Here is a 20,967-nt window from a genome sequence, read left to right as displayed (position 1 = left end):
ACTTACAGTAAGGTTGATTTTATATATATATATATATATATACTGAATGCATTTGCATACTGTGAAAATACAGTGACCCAACTGCAAAAGCCTAAAAAGGTTATACAGTAAAAAACCTGTAAATGAAAAGCATGCTACATACACTCAGATGAGTTGCAACTGCAAAATCAAGTCCAGTGAGCGAGACTGATTCTGCTTCAGCATCATGTCTTCATTTTGGTCTGGCCAGAGGACTTTGTCCACATCACAGACACTGTCATCTCTGCAGGCAAAGGGAAAAACCCTAAAGCCAGATCCAGCCTTGACAACATTCTCCACAGCTTGCTGTTTCTCATCCTCATTCTCTTATACACACACACTATTCCTTCTTTCCCTCTTATATTGTTTCCATCCAATGTTGGTATCAACATTAAGTGCAACATTTTGAATCAGTTTTGGGTCTGAACCGACTTGTATTATGTACAGTTGGTTAGGTCACGTCATTAGAAATGGGTGTGAACAATTTTGAGTTGTTGGGTGTAATGGCAACTGTGTTGTAGTTGTGTTGTCGTTTTGAAACACAAGTGCATCACAGTGAAAAATGTGTTTTAGTGAGTGTGTTTAGAAATTTGCAAAAACACTGAGTGCTAGAGTGATTTATTCGACAAATTGGTTTAGGCTATTGAGAATTTGGTTCAGAGTTTAGTGTTTTAGCAAATTCAGAAAAACTAACAAACTGAACTGTGATTTAGAACTCCCTTCGTCATCTTTGGACTAATTATATGTTACAGATATAAACATATAGCTTTATTAGTAGCGTACAATTTGCTATTGGTTCAAATATTGTATCTGTATGTTTTATATCATTGAATCTCTTAAGCAAACTCTCTCACATGTAAAAACAGGCAATATTCATTGAGCAAGGTCCACTGTCCTATTCTTTGATTTATAAAACAGCATTACAACAAATTGTGTTTTAACAAACAAAATGTATTGAATTTAAATCATGTCATGGAAAATGGGGGAAGAAATATTGCCACTAAGCGATAGGAATGTGTGTGAGCAGAGATAAGAGAGATGCAGAGAAATTTCCCTTGGCTCAGCATATTAGAAGTATGCGGCCATATAACTGCCTGTGGAAGTGTGAATTTAAGGCATTAATCTGTCAGGGTCAGATCATTACTATGGAGATGACAAGCTGCTTGCATGAATGGAGTGGTTTATTGCCATGGTGACAGGGATATATTGACCCAATTGCTCTTGTACAGTAAATGCCTAAGAAACAGAAAAAGGTCAAGGGAGAAATTCAGATATGACAGAATGAAAAGAAAGGGCACCATAGACTTAGACACACACACACACACACACACACACACACACACACACACACATATATTTCTTATGCCAATCTGAGACATTATTGTCATATGAACAGCATTTAGATGACCAGAATAGAGCCGAGCTGATGTGTGTGTGTGTGTGTGCGCTGTCATGCATAAATGTACACTGCATGTGTGCCCAAGTGTGTTCATCGACGTAAGGGTGCTTGTGCTTGCTGTGCGTTCAGCTGTCTCATATGGATGTGCATTCATGTGTATGAGAGTTGTGTTAAAGTGAGCACATTTACGTTAAAATGAGTGGATGCAGAATGCTAAGAGATTGATAAAAATTTACAAGGGGAATGAGAGAACATGTTATGGTTTCTTAATTGTAATAAATTTCTGTAATTGGTTTGAGGAAAGAATTCAACCCCAGGTTGCTCCAGGGGGGACGTCACTATAATAAATATACTGAAAGCCACATTGAATTAAAGTGCCTGGTAAATGACGGCTTATTTATGGAGGTCTACCTAGTTCACTTTAAAACATGCTCTGGTTTCACAGGGTTTGGATTAATTAGGCCTTAGTTCAATTAGGACAGTTATGTGGCTTTTATAAACGTGCCCTTAGAAAAAAAAAACATGACTGATTAAGATGTCAGTGCAAGTTGATTTTAGTTAAAAAAGCTCAATTATGCATTTTAGTCTGACTAAGGCTTAAGACTTTTCTGTGAAACGGGGTGAGCCTCAGTCTCAGAGAGATTGGTAATGTGATGATCAGTGTTGTGTTCTAGTAGGATGTGTTGTTCAGATTGGTACCCTGCACGAAGGTCTGTGCCACTCACCACTGCCAGAAATATAAATAATGGGGAGTACATTGACAAAAGCTCTTTGCTGTAAACTGCAGCACCTCCTAATGTCAGAGCCTCCACTGTCTCGCGATGGAGCTGTCCTGTACTTTAGGATGAACTCTGAACTTATATCTGAAATGTTAATTTTGCTAGATGTTTGATAAGCATCTTGTGATTATTGCTTGTTTGTGTGTGTGTTTAAATCCCTCAACCTTGTTGAGCGATTTCTATGGAAGCTTGTTTAAAGCATGCAATAAAACATTTTTAAAGATCGCAAAACTGAATTTTTTCCAACCAATTTCGAGTTTATATCTTGCAATTCTTAATTTAAACTCACAATTTTGCCTTTCCCCCTCGCAATTTCGAGTTCTGACTTCTTTTCTCCGAATATTTCAGATAAAAAAGATTTTTTTTTCTTTCTCTCTGTCAGACTCTTCAGATAATTGGCAGATCAAGCATGCATGGTGTGCGTTAGTATATTCTCTCACTGTCCTCTTGTGTTTGACAGGTTAGACATGTTTTTGCAGTCTCTGATCGGCTTTCCAGCTTAATAGCTCAATGCAGATGTTCTAACAACATGACAAATTGGACATCACTAAACTTCTGTTAATCACATAGCTGAATGGATAAAGAAATAGTTGCTCATCAATGTGGAAATGATTGGTAAAGAACGGTAAGTGGTTACCCTGAAGATTTCATCACACATGCTGGCTGCAGGATGAGCTTTTATTAAATGGTTAAAAAATACAGCTTGTGCCTTCTCATGTCCAGAACTCCTACTCATATAACGCCGTGTTGTCACACTTCGACATGATATGAAGCAACAGCTCCCCCATGTGGACTTTTCATGTTATTGTATATTGAAACAGAATACAATATACTTTTATTACCCTCTATTTAGGTTGCATTTTCATTTAAAAAATGCAAGCCATCTCTCTCATTTTCTTCTATTTTAATTCTTGAATGTGTTTCTTTTTAGTTTTCACGCCTCGTGTTAAAAAGAGACTGTTCATTATTGCTCACGTAACAGAGAAGTGATTATTATTATAAATAACTAAGTTAAAATATAGTTAAAATATTAAAAGTCCCAACATAGCCTAATGGGAGAACAAGTTACTATGTCACTTAATTGTCTTTAAAATCTCACGACTGGCTAACATTTCAGTTTGACCAATATGAATGTTCCTGTCCAGCGCAGTTTCCATGTTAAAAATGATCGCTGTTGTAGTTTGAAAGCTATGACTCAAGAGTTGATAACGGCCAACTTTCCCAGACCGTCGCACAATGGACAATACAGCGGTCGATAAAGTTCCTGCCCTTGTTATAATTTCATTGGTCAGTTAGAGCGAAGCTCTGTCCTAATTGGCTGTTCCATCTGTCACTCAAATCTACTCATCAGTCTCAAGCGCTTCCTCCGCTGAGAGACTAGAGTCCATGGAAAGTCCATCACTGGCCAACCCACCGCCTGTCCCCTCATGCGTGGAGTCCCCGGTTGTCGTGATGAGGTTGCATCGTGATTGCATGTCGATCGGACGGAGCTGAAAGCACAGAAGTCATGATGGAGACCGTAGAGCAGCTGGTGTCTTTCCAGCACATCCATGTGCAACTGAACGGAGGCGCTCCGTGGGGATTCACCCTGAAAGGAGGGCTCGAGCACGGCGAGCCACTCATCATTACTAAAGTAAGAGTTTACAAAGAGTTAGAAACTCATACTAGGCTATATGCTTGTGTGTGTCTCATCGATTATATTCAAACACTTGGTTCCTTTGTGCTGGAAGTTTAAACTTGAAATGTAACGGTGCATTGATGGATGTTTGGGAACTTTGTAAAAACTTAGTGGCAAGGAAATGGACATGAATGATAACGTAAACATAAGACCAAGAGCATCATTAATGCTTGTGTTTAAACTGTTGTTTTCACAAATGACAGATCATGACTTTCAAGATCCATGAAAACCCAAAGCAAAAAAAGAATAATCAATGTTTGCATTCGAGCCAAATGCAATCTATTGGATCACTGAACATAGGTGAAGTGACCAGGGCTCTAATGCATATATTATTCATTATCCATTAACTAACACAACAAGTTTGGATAGACCAACAAATTGGCAAAACCGATTAATTATCGGTTATCGGCTTGGTTGAAGTGGTCAATTCATTCAGCATCAGACCCTACTGACAGGAATGTCTAAGGATTTGTGTTTTTGAAGATTTTACAAGGAATTTTGTGTGAACAATTTGAGAAATAAGCATAAATGTTTATATATTTTGCGCACATTCTATTTTGGATTAAATTGTATTACATTGGGTGTCTTTCTCTGTAGAAACTACATCTGCTTTCAAAAGTTGTGTATATTTTCGTATTATAGGTCCTTTATATGTATGAGCCTGAGGCAGATTGTAGGAAACCAATCATGTTCAATTAATTTTTTTTTCAAACAAAATGACTAATAATAAAAAAATCTTCATTCTCTTCATTATGTATTATGTGTGATAATTTAAAAAAAGCGAGTTCATCCAAAATATTAAAATAATCACTTTTTAGTTAATACTTTTTAATTTAACCAACTATGACTACTTTTCTTCCAACTAGGACTGTATTTTTTCTCACAGGGAGGTAAGGGAATCATATTTTATTCCTTCTCCTTCCACCCCCATTTCCTCTCCAACGGCATTTGACCAAAAAGTGTTGATTTATTTTTCTTAAATGAAGATGTTTTGGGGGGACAAGACCCCCAGAGATCACATTCCCAGACTCTGCCCCCTGAGTCAGCAGGGAGGAGGGGGTGAGGGTCATGAGGGGGAGGCTGGTATTTTTTTGTCTGACAGAGGGAAGAAATGAGTTTGATTTGTGCCTTAGTTTTCAGCATGTCTTCAAATGAGTTTACAGTTGTTTATTCTGGTGCTCAAAACATCTCGACAACTTGTAATGTGCGTTGAGTTGGTTTGGCTGTGTACTTGGTAAAATGTCTTTTCTTAGCTGTGCTGTGTTTAATTTAAAGTGCTTTAACACTTGGACCACAGTATTGTCTCTTTTATCGCTCACAAGCTTTTGACATTTACATGTCATTTGATCATTGTTTCTCAATGAATCACCAGCAGGATCAAAATGCATTCAAGATGAACTTTGTCTTGATGATTCTAAAATTTGATTGATTCAGTGTCCAGTCTGAAACTGAGTTGTTAAAGGTGGGGTAGGCAATTCCAGAGAGGCTAGCAATAGCAAGTTAGCTTTGAAAGCATGAGATCCCACCCTCCCTTCAGAGCATCTTCAAAGCCACGCCTCCTTCAAAACACATGACACAGCCAGAGCAGAGTCGGCAAAGAGTCACGAGACGAGAGACGCCGTTAAATTACCCCATGTCTCAAAGCATGTAACATTACAAAAATAATGAACATAAACAATATACAGAAACTTTTGCCTGTACCATCTGACTGCTGCAGATTAATATCAGCGTTGATAGTGTTGAGATAGAAATGCATAAATCCTAAATGCCATCTCGTAATTACGGTGGCGTGAATGCAGTATAAGCTTGTTGTTTTGGTTCAGGAGGAACGGTAAAATGCGGCTGCTATTTGTTTGCGGTGATCTACAACTCTGCATAGCTTCATGGAACATGCTAATGACATGTGATCTCTGTGCGGAGGTATGGAAATACATCTGTTCAATGGCAAGTATAGGATTTTGTACCTGACATCAAACATTTTTTGGAGACTTCCACAGAAGATGTACATATTTAGACCACTTATGCCATTGATTGCTATCAGGATGTGAAGAAAGTTTTAACCAGTAATATAACAAAAAAGTGTTTATACATGAAAAAAACTGCCTAGCCTACTTTTTAAAAGACATTTTCATGCACTACCAATATGTTTCTTAGGTGTCAGTGTTTTCTTGTAATATCGAGTCATTTCTTTTGAGTTTTTTCTGGTTAGTTCTCGGTAAGTGTCAACTATTGGTTTACTGGGGGTTGGATCATGACCAATTCTCATAGCCTTATATTCACTAGCTGGACTTGTTAACTGCTTAACCTGAAACACATGCTTTGTTCGACACACATTCCCTGCATCTGATTCTATACCCGCGTCTGTGTCTATCTGCGTCACTCGATTTTGAGGTCTTTATTTGGATGTCATCATAAAGATGATATACAGAGGCTTTGTCAGTGTTGGAGTCTTCTGGGGCACGTGGCTCCAGTCGCTGCCACTCACACTGATAGTCTTTCCATCTGATTTGGAGGCAAAGCACAACCTGCATGTTTTTTTGTTTTTTTTTCTCATGGAATCTCTTGCTCTCTGATCCTATCTACCATCTTTGGGCCCTGGGGGCATTATTTTGAACCCCCCCAAGTCTCAGTAGACATTTATCTCAAAGAGTAAACATAAGGACCTGGCGCCCAAGGCCAGACCCAATACAACCCCCAGGTGTTCAACATGTGCTCAAATTAAAATCCCATGATGGGTCATCGTGACCTCAGCCAGCAGCAAGAAGATACAACGGTATCAAGATTTATCAACAGCAAACAGTGGCTGGATATAATAGTCATCTCTAGGCTACATAAAAGTCTTAAAGTTGAAAATGAAAAAATGTAATAGCAACAAACTTGGTCTTGCATCCCAATTGTAACACTTTGAGCTGAAGAAAGCAAGTTGTTCCCCTGCGTGATAAAACATTCCCAGACTTGTGATTTTCAAAATTGTGGTGAAAAATGCATGTAAACCATTTGTTTACAAAGAATGCTTGATTATTTTCCACATTTGTGCCTGTGCAACCCCCCCCCTAAAATCCTCAAAGGCTTTTGCATTGAAATTGGCATTGAATGAACATGAGGGGCAGGCTAATTTATGTATAAAAACCTCAATGTTGCTGCTTTTCCCCTCTCACCACTTTGTTAATCAGCCCTCCCTCACATTCCCTGTCTTTTTTGTTCTCCTATTAAAGTAGAGATGGAAACATTGCGCATTTCTGTGCATTTCTCTTTTTCTGCTGTGAAGTTTATGTAGACCACATGGCACTCCAATCATCCCTCTCTTCCCACTCCTAATCGGTCAGTGGAACTTATTCTCAGGCGCTGGAGTTTTGAGGTGAAAGAAAGAAGATTTTGGACCGAGAGATGGAAATGTTTTACTGGGTCAAAATGTTTTTTGTTTTAAGTTTGCTGGCAGTTTGAACTTGCAGTAGAGCAGAACACTTACCACCATATTCTAGTGTTTTATTAACAAATAGTCTATCTTTTTTTATAATTACACTCTCAGAAAAAAAGGTACACTGGGGCTGTACCTTTTCAAAAGGTAAACTTTTGTCCATTTTAGGTGCTAATATGTTCATTTTAGGTGCTAATATGTTAATTTCAGGAGCTAATATGTCCATTTTAGGTCCTAATAGTACATTTTAGGTAGTAATATGTACATTTCAGGTGCTAACATGTACATTTTAGGGGGTAATATGGACATTTTAGGTGTAAATATGTACATTGTAGGTGCTAAAATGTACATTTCAGGTGCTAATATGTACATTTCTGGTGCTAATATGTACATTTTAGGTGATAATATGTACCACTAAGGAACCAATATGCAGCTTTTGGGTACAAAAGTGTACCTTTTGAAAAGGTACAGCCCCAGTGACAGCTTTTGTACCTTTTTTTTCTGAGAGTGTAGATTTATTCTCTCCATTGGCATATTCTAACCCATGCACCACATCAAACTGCTTAGAGATCAAACTTGGATTCAAAGCTAAAAAATAACAGGAAAAAAAAAGCAAAAAGGCAATGTGTTCTTTTATTTTAAATAATTTTATTTTTTTAATTTTCTCTTATGAAAATGAATGGGATTTTACTTCCAGAACTATTTTTTCCTCTTCTACTTCCATTTTTATCATCCCTCTGTTTAAAGTAGGATTACTTCCCCATTTCTGTTAATCAGTAATGCTATACTTCTGCTTCTGGATAACTTCCCAAAGTTAAATCATATCAGTTTTGGATTGCTGTGTGAAACTCATTAATCCTGAGAGGTAATGCTTCCTTTTCCCACTGTTATTGCAATTGGATTTAATAGAGTAAATATATTGTTTCTTCAATTATTTGATAGAAGGCTGTTTGTTTTGAACGATGTGTTGATTGTGGTGAAGTCCGCAGCTGGTTATGGGTGTGGGAAGGATCTGATATGTGACAGGAATGTGTGCTTGGCTCCCGTTGCCTTTGCCTTGGGCAGCAAGGCTTTGATGGTGGGAGAGATATTGGGGTCTTATTGCCTGAGCCCCTCCACCACAAACACTCACCAGTGTTTCCACATGGTCTCTTAACTGCGCTGGGAGTGACAGGACTTCTAATTAGTGAGGCATGTGTGTTCACTTCGTGTCTATTCTCTGGGTGAATGGTTGTGAAGTGTGGACCTGGAGAAATAATGTTATATTGATATCTATATAATGAAAATTATAACTGCACACTCAGTTCAAAGTTATTTTAACGGCATTTCTGCAACAAGCCTTTTTCTGCACATGATATGATAAAATTGGAATTGTATAATAATTGCAATATTCTTAGCTTTTGGGGATTTTTGTTGAGGAGAAATAATTAAATATGCTTTAAATGTAAATCTGCCTAAATTGAGGTTGTAATATTCTCAAAAGTACGAGTCTAGTAGTACTCGTGTAGAATGTAACAATTTTTTATAGGGATGCAGTTTATGTTGGTTATCGGACGTTTGATGTTTACAGGTTGCCATATTTGAGCATTTTAGTGTTTTTTGTTGTTTTAAATAGTATCCGTCATCTAATAGTCACTCACTTAAAGTTAGTCTAAACAAACAAAACAAATCATTTTATAACACTGTGTAATGTAATCTTTAGCAAATCTCAATATGAAAATCGATTTTTTTTAAATACACATAATAGGAAGATAATTCTTAATTTAATTTTTTTTTATTATTATTTAAATTTTTATATCAGTTCATCTCTAAAAAAAATCCATTCTTTGCAATCCATTCTGGGATCATGTATACTGTTTACATGTGTGTTTGTGGCACTTTTTTTTATACAAATACTTGATATAGTTTGGTCTCTCTAACAAACATGCTTCTTATTGTTATTCTGTTAGTGGAGACCTTTTTACATTGTTATTGTTTTACATGTTATTTTTACAGATCACAATTTCAGGTAAAGTGGTTATTTTTTCATGCCATGAAAATAGAGCAAATTTAAAAGCACTTGGTAAGTGATGGTCAAAATCCCAAATTTTCAGTACTGTAAAGCCAAGCTTCTTACAGTAGCTTTAAAATGAAATGGATTTTGTGTTGGTAGTAGCATCCCCTGCTTTGGATTTAAGAGGTTGGTTAATGATTAATTGATCATTCATTATCATTTTAAACAATGATCGATTATGGTCATTTATTTAAATTGATATCACGAGTATGGAGATGATTATGGCTTTCCTTATTTAGGATAATTAAAAACTTACCGTTTAAGTGGTTTGTGGTCCTTTCAAGACTTAATGTGAAGACACATGGTAAATGATAATCAGGGAGTCAGTTTTCAAAGTTCATCTGTGTTCTGCAGGAGACCTGACCACATCAAACGCTCCACCAAAAGCTTGTTGGCCAACCCCGTATCCAACATTTGGGCTCAACCAGCCGTCAAAACCACTCCAAAGTTCTCTTTGCTCCCAGGGAGGTGAGGCTGGGGGAGGGGGATTTGTGTGTGTGGAGGAGGTTAGCTGAGGGGACAAGGTCACTTCACACACAACCTCAAAAGACTCACTATGGCCCTATTCATAAACGGCAGGAAACTGAAGAATGACAGTTCCTAAATTGAGCCATCATGATGTCCCTCCTCACCATGCACCCTCTCCTGTCTGCTATGACAGTGATGGATCAATCCAAGTTATCTTTGGTCCAAAGGTTGCTGACTCTCTGACATCCACCATTGTCTTTTTCGGAAACGAGGTCTGCTAAACGCTCAAAATGTGCAATTAAGGCTATAATAGAGCAATCTCAGAGCAACGGGGTGACGTTTAGCATGTCAGACTAACAGATTTGCGCATAGTCGGATTACGGATCATATCTCCAATATTTGCGCACATGCACACTTCCATTGTTCCAATATGGCCTAGTGGCCAAGTGTACTGGGAAGTGGTTTGATGTTCCTTTAATTTGCCTCTCGTTGAACTTTGTTAAAACAAAGACAATATCTGCTCGTCAGGAGGCTTTTTCTTGGCTGCTCTTCAAACATGGCTTCTCACCTCTCGAGGAGAGAGACCTTGTTATGAGAGCACACACACTGCTGTTTCTGGACGTGCATCAAAAGGTGGAGGTTTTCCCAGTGCACGTCTAAAGCATGATTGATCACTTTGGGATGTTTGTGGAAATGTCCACCAGTGGTGATGTATGTTGTCCTGATCGTCTTAAGAATGGATTTTTAAGTGAGTCGAATAAGCTGTACTGATTTAAGAATGTGATCAAGTTACTGAACAATAAAGGCAGGTTGTTGATCTGGGTGTCATGTGATTAGTGGTGCATTAATACTGACTCTGGGTGAGTGTTGGGTTTCCAGTATATGAATGCCAATTAATGTGGTCTAATTCGGTTTTTATATGTGCTCATGTTCTTCAGTTAGTCAGCCAATGTGATTATAGTAAGTTTTATAGTGAGACTTTTTGGAAACAGTTCTTATTGTAACGATTTGTAAGTAGGACATTTTATGAAAACTATGACAGTTTTAAAGCTGTAGTTTAACCAAAAATGAAAATAATTAAAGCAAATGCATTGGAAACTGGATTAAAGCAATGGAAACTGGATTTCGGTTATGGTGGGTGTAGGGACGATGTATAGAGACCAATCGGACACTGTTTTACATCTGGATTGGATTGATCACTCAGGTTGACGGGCCTTTATTTACTGAACACCATAGCATAGGAGCACACAGCTTTTGGAATATTATCAAAATAAACCAAAAGTAAACCAAACCAAACTTGATTTTATGACTTTCCATGTACTTTACATTATTCAAGCATGAATAATAAAATCAATAAATTGGATCACTTTTTGGGGGGGTTTCTCGGCAGTGTGTAACATAAGTACTACCAAACATGATCAAAATAAATTTTCTTAATAAATGTAAGGGTTTTCTATCAAAGACCTATCAGAGATCTATCAGGTTTTCTATCAGAGACCATGTACTTGATGATACCTTTTTTTTATAGAGTTACGAAAAGTTAGCAATTACTTGTAATTATGCCACTTGAAATCACATGAAATCATTAAAAATGCCTTCAGAGTGTAAGGGGATAAAAGTGACAACCAACAGTGCTTATAAATAAAGCTTGAATGATTGGGATTGGTATCGGTCGATTCATGATAACAAGATATCGGTGTCGCAAAAATCACTAAAGTTAACAATAACAGCACTGTTTTAAGTACAATTAATGTGAATGTGGGGTGAGGTGTTATATGTAAAATATGTATTTTTAAAAACACCATAAAAAATAGAACATACCACTATGTAATATTTGCCTTTATGTTCATTCAAATATGATGTTTCCAGACACGATGTGCCAGGTTTGATGTCAGTGATGTCAAGAAGCATTGTTTATTGTTCTCTCATAACTGTTTGCAACATGCCATATTTGAATGCATGTAAACTCAAAACTTGAAACTTAAAAAGAAAATCATTTAGAACAAAATTAGGGTAAATAAAGGATTTTTCAGACTTTTCCATTTTTGGGTGACCTATCCTTTTAAATTGTTTCTCAGAAACACTAATTGTAGGTTGTGGGTATATGTTAGGTGTGTAATTTGTTTAGCTAGGACATTTTTAAACTTTCGTTTCAATCGTAATTGTGCAGAGGTTAATGAGCTGATCTTTGCATTGATGTTCGAATTAGGTGTCGTTGTGCTGTTTTAATGGTTTGAGAAGGAAGTGCAAACAGCATTTGGCAGTTAAGACTGTGAAGGCAAACAAATTGAGGAATGTAGTTCCCCGCAGAAAGTCATTTCTTCCTCACGAGTCTCCTTGAAACAACAAAACATGCTCTGTAAATCTTGTGTGTGATGGACTAAATGGTTCTTGATGTTATTTCTCTCTACTTTTATTTATTTGCACCTCTTATTAATTGTTATTTGTTGGCCACTACATTTCTTAGGTATGTAATTTGTTCACCAAAAAGCCTCTCCTGTGAATATAGGTCACTGGCTGTTGATTCAGTTGCAGTGGTGACCCATGGCTCTGTGTCACACCTTTAAAAGTCCCAGAGCACAATGGAACTTTAGACTCAGTCGGGCCGCAGCCATAGTTCAGCAGACTGAGGTAGCGTTCTCTCATTTTCCCCCAGCCTGAGCCTTGAATGAAGCCTTTGTCACCCTCTCACTCACGCTGTCTCACCCAGTCTCTCTCTCTTTCTCCTTCTACCCCCACTCTTCTGTCTATCCTCATAAATGAAGGAGCTAAAAGCCAGCTACAATATTCTCACCCGCTCTGACCTTGAATCCATCCAAGTATGTCACTTTTCCAGGTTCGCCTGTATTCCCAAGGTCTTAACTCTTGCTTGGAGTGAAATCTCCCTTCCTGTGGTCCTTCACTCCCATCTCCTCCCCATTTATGAGATCAGGCCAACTCAAGGACAGATGTGTCCCAGCCTGCACCGGTGACCTCAGATATTGAAGGAAAACGTTCTGATAAGGCCTTTGTTCTTAGTAGGGGAGCTTTGTTTCTGCTTTGCTGTAGTGCTGAGGTGTTTTCTTAGCTCCAGATAAACTGAGTTCGTATGTGTGGAGGGGTAAATAAAGGAAACTTCAGTAGGGATAATACATATGTCAGTCAGCCAGTCAGTCAGTCGGGTTGTGTTGTTGAGTAGAGGCTCAAATCCTTGTCCAACAGTAGACAAAGGCAGTGCTGCAGAGGAGGGGGTTACGCAGGGCTCGCAAACTCATTCTTCTCTCTTTTATGAGCAGCAGAAGACTGCGGCGCAAGCTTGGGTGCTTGAATGCATTCACTGACCTGACCACAGAGTTACAGCGCTTTGAATGCAACTGCTCATCAACTTCCTCATCAAGATATTGCGCTAACCAAAACTGACGTTCAGCAAAATGACCTAGAAAGTTCCCTTGGCATATAGATATTGATAAAGATAAATATAGATAGCGCAGCTCAAAAGTTTACAGAAGCTCAAAACCCTTACAGAATCTGTGAAAATGTGGGAGGACATAAGGAATCACACCAAGGCAAACGAGTTTCAGTTTCCTGGAATGATATGGGGAAGTTTCTTGAAGAGGATTGGGGTGGGAATGGCAGCTGTTAGGCCTCGTCTTGTGGAGGCCAATGGCGGTTTCTGGGCACTATGGGGTTTCCAGAGTGACCCACTGACTCTGCTTTTGATTGCTGTGGAATGAAAGCAAAGCCTGGGATGGCTGACTGTGTGTGTGTATACTGAGTGTGTGTCAGGGCATGTTTTTGTTTTTTTGAATGGATGTTCTGAATTGCATTCCCCCTAGCTTTTGGCATTTGGTATTAATTTTTACATTGAATATGTATAAACACTTGCAGTGGAACAAATTGCTATGAAGTGAGACAGTTTGGAACATTATTATGTTTCAGGCAAGGAAATGGGCCTAATGATAAATACATAGTATGGTTTTAGTTTGCCTGAGGTCTTACGTTTTATTCCATGCTATAAAAGCTCAGGAAAAGTGTTTATTCCAGTTTTGATTTTATTGGAAATTGCATGGACTAATTCTTAACTTGCGTACACATAATTTCAATTTGGCTCAGTCTAGACATTTAAAATGTAGCTTATAAGTAAAACTTTAGTCTGAATATAGTCCTTTCTCTGTTCTCCTCAAAGGCTGTGCTCATTTTTATTTTTATTTTGGTGCATATGCATTCCCACATACATGTGACTTATTTTCTACTCTTTCCTCGCTCCAGCTGCTGTGATGTCTGTTGTTTTTTTCCGTCAGGAAAACTGCAGATTGAAAGAGAGTCAAAACCCATGTTTTACCACACTTCCTAGATCTGCCTTGGATGTCTTCGTCTCACACACTTCCTCATTATCCCACACCTTTCTTTCCATGTTTCCATGGCCACATTTCAAGTGTGCGTATGCAATGCATCCTTTCCCAGAGGGATCAGAGACATTGTTTCAAATCAGCTGTTGAAGGAGTATGTACTGTATGTGATGTTTTGGCTCAGGATATATAGCAATAAATCATATAGACACAGGTCACCCTTATACTCTGGGGCTGTTTCTGTTCTGCGAACCTCTGGCTGATCTCTGTTCGTGGTTTTCTGACTGGGGAAACCATTACAGGCATTTATAAATCAGCACTTGTTTTAGAGTAGTGTTCTTGGACAACCCACCTCTGCGAATGGTCCCGCTGGAAAAAGTTGTGAATTACGGCTAAAAATATGTGTCCAAACATATATTGTAGGTCTTGTGAAAAATGTTATGACAAGTTTCATTAAAAATACGTTTATTCAAAGACTTAACCCCCCTCCAGATTAGTGTCAGACAAAATGAAATACTTATTCCACTTTTATAGAACATCATGTCATAAAATACAGCTTGATATGTCCATTCTGCACTCTTCTCTCTGTCTGCATTTCATTTTTCTGCCAGCGTCCAAGTGTTTTCTACAAAACAGGCAACTGTGTTACCCATGTTTCTTTGCCTGTTGTGGGATAGGCAATGCTTGGTAAGACTCTTCTGGTTTCTAGGCAGCTCAGGCGGACTTTTCTTCTGTCCAGCTGTGGCATAATGACGGGCAGTGTGCCAGACTGGCAAAGAGCGACGCCCTGTTATTTATAGAGCGATAGAGGGGGTGACCTCATGCCGCAGGGCTGATGCTGGGACTGGGAGACAGGGAGCCCATTCTTCACTGCTGCAGAGGTACGAGGTCCATATACTGTAAACCCTCTACTTGCTGCAGATTGGTTTTCATGCGCGTACTTTGATTAACGTGATGAATTCAAGAACTGATCTGATCCCTGATGTGTTGATTCAGGTAAACCTTTTGCATGAGTCTTAAAACCAATTTAATGAGTCTTCGTATGAGAATTTTCTTTGTATGTTGGATTATTGCATGCATTATGCAATATTAATAAGATAGCCAGCAGTGGGCTTCTGTATATATATTCCCACTATCATATATATATTCCCACTATCATACAGAAGCCCATTGCTGGCTATGTCATTAATATATTAATGAGATATGAATATATATATATATATATATATATATATATATTCATCTGGATCTGAATGCAGGACTTTTCCAATCATTTGGTCTGCTTGCCCTTCTCTTATAATCCACTACAAGCTGTCATTCAGATGTGCCTCCATCCGATCAAAAAATAATGGACAGAATCAAGTTCCCATCCTTTTTTGTTGTTGTTTGATAATCCATTTCACTTGAATGTACGTCACAATATAGAAGAAATTATTTGTTGCTACTTTTGTTATATTGGACTTAAACGGCAAAATTTGTTTTACTTGCAGTGGCGGTGTTAGGCCGGCACTATAGACCCACCAGAAATGTTCTTAGCACCGGCACAGTCCCCCCAAGGATTGTGTCACTTTCATCAAAAATAAAAAAAGTTATTATTAAAAACCTATCTGATAAAATAAGGTTTAATAACGTTTTGATGGAGGAGTTACAGTAATTGCACACTCAGGAATGGCATGCATTAGTGAATGGAGATCATATTGAGCTCATCAACAGCAACCATTATGTAGCGCTATTAAATATGAACAAAAGATTGACAGAAGATAACAACAAACGTATTGTCCTCTTGAAAAAGAAAAAGAGCAAATGTTGTTTTCGATCTTAACATATAAGCTAATTCGTTAAACAGGTGTCTTTTGCGCCTCATCTGCTTTTCAGTTTTTTGCACCATGTCAAGTTAAAAGTGCATTCCTTCATTTAACGTTAGCTTACTCATTATGTTGGTGGAACCGTCCATAGACGTGATAAATACAGAGACGCTTACATGTCTATTGTAAGTCATTTCAATAAACTGTTATTGATTCAAAGGGCTGATAATGTAATAATAAAGATGTTCAGCGAAATTGATACCATGCTTAATATCTGTATACTTTACTATGTCACTTTGTAAATGTGGCCAAATGGAGAAATGTGTGGGTGAAATTTTTACTTGGGCCAGTAACCACCCCTAACCAACCTAGAAAAATTATAGCTATACACTAAAACTAACTACTCACCTTAGCAACTAATTGTCAGTGACAAATACCTATGTTGAACAGAGTTTTAGCAAATTTTGCCCCCCTCACTCAGGACTATATCAGACATCATATGATATTGGTCTTGTTTTATGTTAACTTATTTAATACTAGATTGTATGTAGAGTGTAGTTCTGGGTCAGCCCACATGTCCTTTGTGCTGAATTTAGCAAACATACTGTATTGTAGAGGGAGAGGTGAAGACCAACTTGCTTCATCACTGTCTGACACTAACAGACACCCCTCCCTCCTGCGGTCTCTGAGCCTGGGAGTGGAAATGCATTTTTCGGTACACTGACAGCATAACTAGGAATTGCCTTTCAAAGCCGTTATTGTATTAAAACTATTCCCATCCTGGGACTTATAATTTTCCAGTCCTTCTCTTGTAATTTAAGGCGTTTCTCGCCTTCTCTATCTAAAACGCAGACTGTATTTTATCTTGAAAAGGAGTGATTGGAAAGGAATCACAGGGGTGCTGTTTGTTTGCTGTAGCCTCTGCCCTCACTACTCATGTTGAGTGTTTTTATAAACAAAAAAAGTCTCAGGCAGAAAGTTCCTCCTAACATTCACCTCCTCAACCATATTTTCCAACAGGTCTCAATTGAAGAATGGGTACGGAAAATCTTATTCTTCGCATGGCATGTAAGGAGTGGTCACTCCTGAGGGAGATTAAAGGAATGGGGAGACCGAAAGGGATTTGTCACGTAGGACTGTTCAACCCTCCATAAAGGTCTCTTTGTGAACTTTACTTCACGATCACCAGGGAGCAAGTCAGTGCTCATGCCCAAGCCAAACAAGCACTCGTACACACACACACAGGTCTGATGGAACATAGGTGTGGTTGCAGTTATTTTTATCAAGCCTCTAAGGAGAACATGAGCTCAAGGGAAGGGAAAGAAAGAGTGGGAGAATGAGACTACTGGGTGGGCATACGGAAGGGAGAGAGAGAGAGAGCGAAGGATGGAGGTTCAGTGAGGTCCATGTGGTGTGTGCACCAGCTGACGCCAACAGTTTGACAAAAGTTCTTCACTCTAGGTTTTCTAAATAATTCAGCAAGTTCTGAGAGCGAACACGCACGGTTGAAGTGCCATTACATCAAGGCCCCGGGTACCCGTTAAACAGATTTAGTGGAGGACAGCGGGTGAATGCTCTTTTATCTTCTTCCCTCTCATTTTATTTTGGTTTCCCGGGCTTCCTCGCAGGGAGTTGTGGAAGTTCTGAGGACTTTGGCATCTTATGAGGTAAGACGGTGCGTGTGAGTTTGTTTTATTGCCAAGGGGGCACTCGTGTACGCCTGCCAACTATGTGAATTTGTTCTTTTTGTGCAATAGTGTTACAAATCCGGCCATAAAACATACCTGCTATGAGGGTTACCGGGCTTTTTCCAGTGGAGTATATGCGGCTGATTGGATTTTAAGGTGGAAAAAGGCTGTGTTTGTTTTGAGTTCAATAAACTAATGGAAGTTCAGGCTACATCACTTCTCTCCTGCACCAATGCACCTGGAGAACATACTGTATGTACACCGGTTTCATTTAGACTCACACAGAAGGTTTATTGGATTTGCTCCATAAACTCAGGTCTGAAATGGTACACTCATTCAGTCAGTTGAAAACCAAGTGGAAAAATAGTTATTCAACCTGTGTCATCTGTGTTGCATGTACAAACAAACAAACACGCAACCTCTCAGAATTGAGATGAAGCCCCTGTGGTCCAGACTGAAGGGCTTTGCGGATGTTGATTGTGGTATCCGTAGAAACAGTCTGTTTGGAGCAGATGGGAAGGAAGAATGGAGCAAGAAGGAGCAATGTCCTCGGTGAGGCTGTAATTGTGACCATACATCTGAATAAGGTCTCCATTACAAGCAACCAGCCAAATACATTAGAAAGACTTAAGGCCTCATTCACTGATAGACAGTCCTTGAGTCAGCAGCTCTGAGTGATGTTATGTCTTTTCACCTCAGGATGTGAAGAACAACCTGAGAATATCCTGTAGTGTTTCCAAAAGTTATTTAAAGGCAGTGACACACCAAGCCTACTTTAAAGAACTAGCGGTAAGGAAAGCCGAATGTGTTGTCGCCTTGTGTCGGCTGCGTCTGGGCCAAAAAACTGCACTTGAACACACCGAAAATACTACACTTGACTGCCAACTTCTATGTGTAAGGAAATAACTCTCTGTATCAATAATAGTCTATATTCGTAATTCAAAAAAGGAAACCGAAACTATGACTGCAGATACACAAATGGTGAACAAAGCAGTGCTAGCTTACCAGTTTGAGTATCAATGATGCTGTTCACTTTCTTAATTTAATTAGGCTCTTATTATGAAAATATTTCGCTCTTTAAACTGAACATCCAATCAGTGATCTCTCTCACCGACTGCCCCGACGTGGATTCTGAAACAGGCAGACTCCCGCCGACATGAGCCCGACTTGTAGAACACACTGCAAACCAACAGACTCTTTTAGACGGCCTGACATCGGACTCAGAAAGTCATTTACTGTATCTTTCAGTCTTGGGGATGAAATATTTCTGTCTTCATCTGCTCTTCTGTGTCCCAAAACCATCTCTGGTCTCTTTTGAAGTCTTTGAGGTCACATGATTTCATTAGTGAACAGCTTTTCCACCTGAAATCTGACTTGCTGAAATCTGCAGATTTCCAAATTCGTCATTTACAAAGTCGTCATTTTCAAAAAATATGTTTGGTTGATTTGATAATGCTTTCAGCTACTGGGTTTTAAATTCATTTCACAGAAATTTTGTGGATTTTCACCAAAGATCTATTAGTCTTTAAATGGGTTAACACCATCTTACCTTTCCGATCTGCTGACAGTCCATCTTATGTCTCTTAGTGGCTCCTAGATCTACGATTAAGACTAGAGGAGCACTTAAGACTTAAAAAAAAAAAAAAAAAAAACTCTGTACAGCACATTCATCAATGGAAGTTGTGTTTAATTGTGCTTTATAAATAAAGTGAATGATTGATTGATGGAAGATCAGCACAGAAAAATGCAAAAACGTCTCCGGATTCTATCTGGGTCTGCTTATGAGACAAAATCTTACTGAATATTTTGTGAAGTATTAACTCTACCCACATTCTGACATTCGCTGTCCCCCACTGAGCATTTTATTCAGGCTGCATGAATATTCCCTTTATGCCCCTCTGGACACGATCTGTTTTTGATCTCCTCAAAAACCACATTCAAATATTCCTGCAATGCTCACCACATAGGAACATTCACACACAACACATGTGCATCTGTTTACCTTACAATGCAGACCGACAGTTGGCATTGGGATGAGCTTTACAAAAATGTTGTAGTGTGTGAACATGTTTCAGAAAGATTTGGTTTCATTGTTGAAATGCGTTGCTCACTTGTTACAAAATGGTGGCATGTGGATCCAAGCATGTCTTGAGTATGTTTACTTTTTCTGCTTCAAAGTTAAGAAAAAAATAGCCTGATTTTGTGGTGTTGCACGCTGAATATAAACCTATTTAAGACAATCTTTTGTCATATGCAGTAGTCCTTTATAATTTCTTGATTTCTCTTATGATTTCTTCATTTTTAGTTTTACACTTATGCATTATGGCAGACACTTTTATCCAAAGTGACATCCCTGAGAATTGAAGCCATGACCTTGTCGTTGCACACAAGCACCATTTACTGTTTAAACTTTTATTTTATTTTGCAGCTTAATATAATGGAGTGAACTACTTGCCCATTGTTTAAAAAAGAATGTCTGGAAATTACCATTTGGATGTAAATTTGAACCGCTTTGTAATCTAAATGAGATTTTATGGCAATCAAGTTCATACAGTAGTTCTCAATAGTCTGCTAGTTCTCAATAGCCCACTTTATAATTTATTGCATTTAAGAAAGGAAATATGGGGGTTCTATATTAAACACTATATGTACTGTGTGTGTATATATATATATATAATATATATATATATATATTGATTTGTGAGCTAGATTTAAAGATAACTATTAACACACATGTATGAAACTATTTTTTGGGCCAAATATTTTTGGGCCCTACAGGTCTTTAGTTAGGTCCATAGGACACTGAAACGTTTATGTTAGAAGCTGAGATTTACATGTGCGTGACTGAGTGAAAGTGTGATTTGTGTATGTTTTGACTGGGCTAATTTTTAGTGTATGGGATTTACTTGGCTTTTGGAGCTGATCTTTGACCCTTTGTCCTATTTTATGTAGGAGGCTCTCTAATGGAATGACTTGGTATTGTGTGTCTGTACAAATTGTTGATGAATGGCTGTGAACTCTGTGCATATACAGTACAACATTGTATGTATATTTGACTTCCGACCTCTCTGCCCCATGTTTTTAAAAGAGGAAGTGGTTACATGTGAAATGGACAAGGCTGTGTGGGTGTAACGGGGGTTCAGATGTTATGGGAAGAGGGAGGCGAGAACCGGCAAACATTCAACACTTTTAATAATAAAATAAACAAAATCAAAGTAAAGCCTTCAGTCCCTCACGGACGACTGATGGCCACAGAAACGCAGCACAAAATAAAATAAGGCCTGTTCCTCTCTCAGTCTTCGCTGTCGTCACTCCTCCTTTATGCTTCCGCTC

The 20,967-nt window shown here is 38.5% G+C and overlaps 1 protein-coding gene across 1 annotated transcript in view; it reads left to right on the top strand.

Annotated features, from left to right (window-relative positions):
• The first annotated feature begins 3,571 nt into the window (after positions 1 to 3,571).
• Positions 3,572 to 20,967, top strand: part of shroom4 (shroom family member 4) — a 43,293-nt gene continuing 25,897 nt past the window's right edge. The window contains exon 1 of the mRNA XM_039658858.2: positions 3,572 to 3,829. Within this exon, the coding sequence (XP_039514792.2) occupies positions 3,704 to 3,829 (126 nt within the window). The 5' untranslated portion in view covers positions 3,572 to 3,703. The remainder of the gene's footprint in view (positions 3,830 to 20,967) is intronic.

Source organism: Pimephales promelas, chromosome 1 (assembly GCF_988280905.1).
Source record: "Pimephales promelas chromosome 1, fPimPro1.hap1.1, whole genome shotgun sequence".
In the NCBI taxonomy this organism is placed as follows: Eukaryota; Metazoa; Chordata; class Actinopteri; order Cypriniformes; family Leuciscidae; genus Pimephales; species Pimephales promelas.
This window is presented reverse-complemented; position numbering and strand designations above follow the sequence as displayed.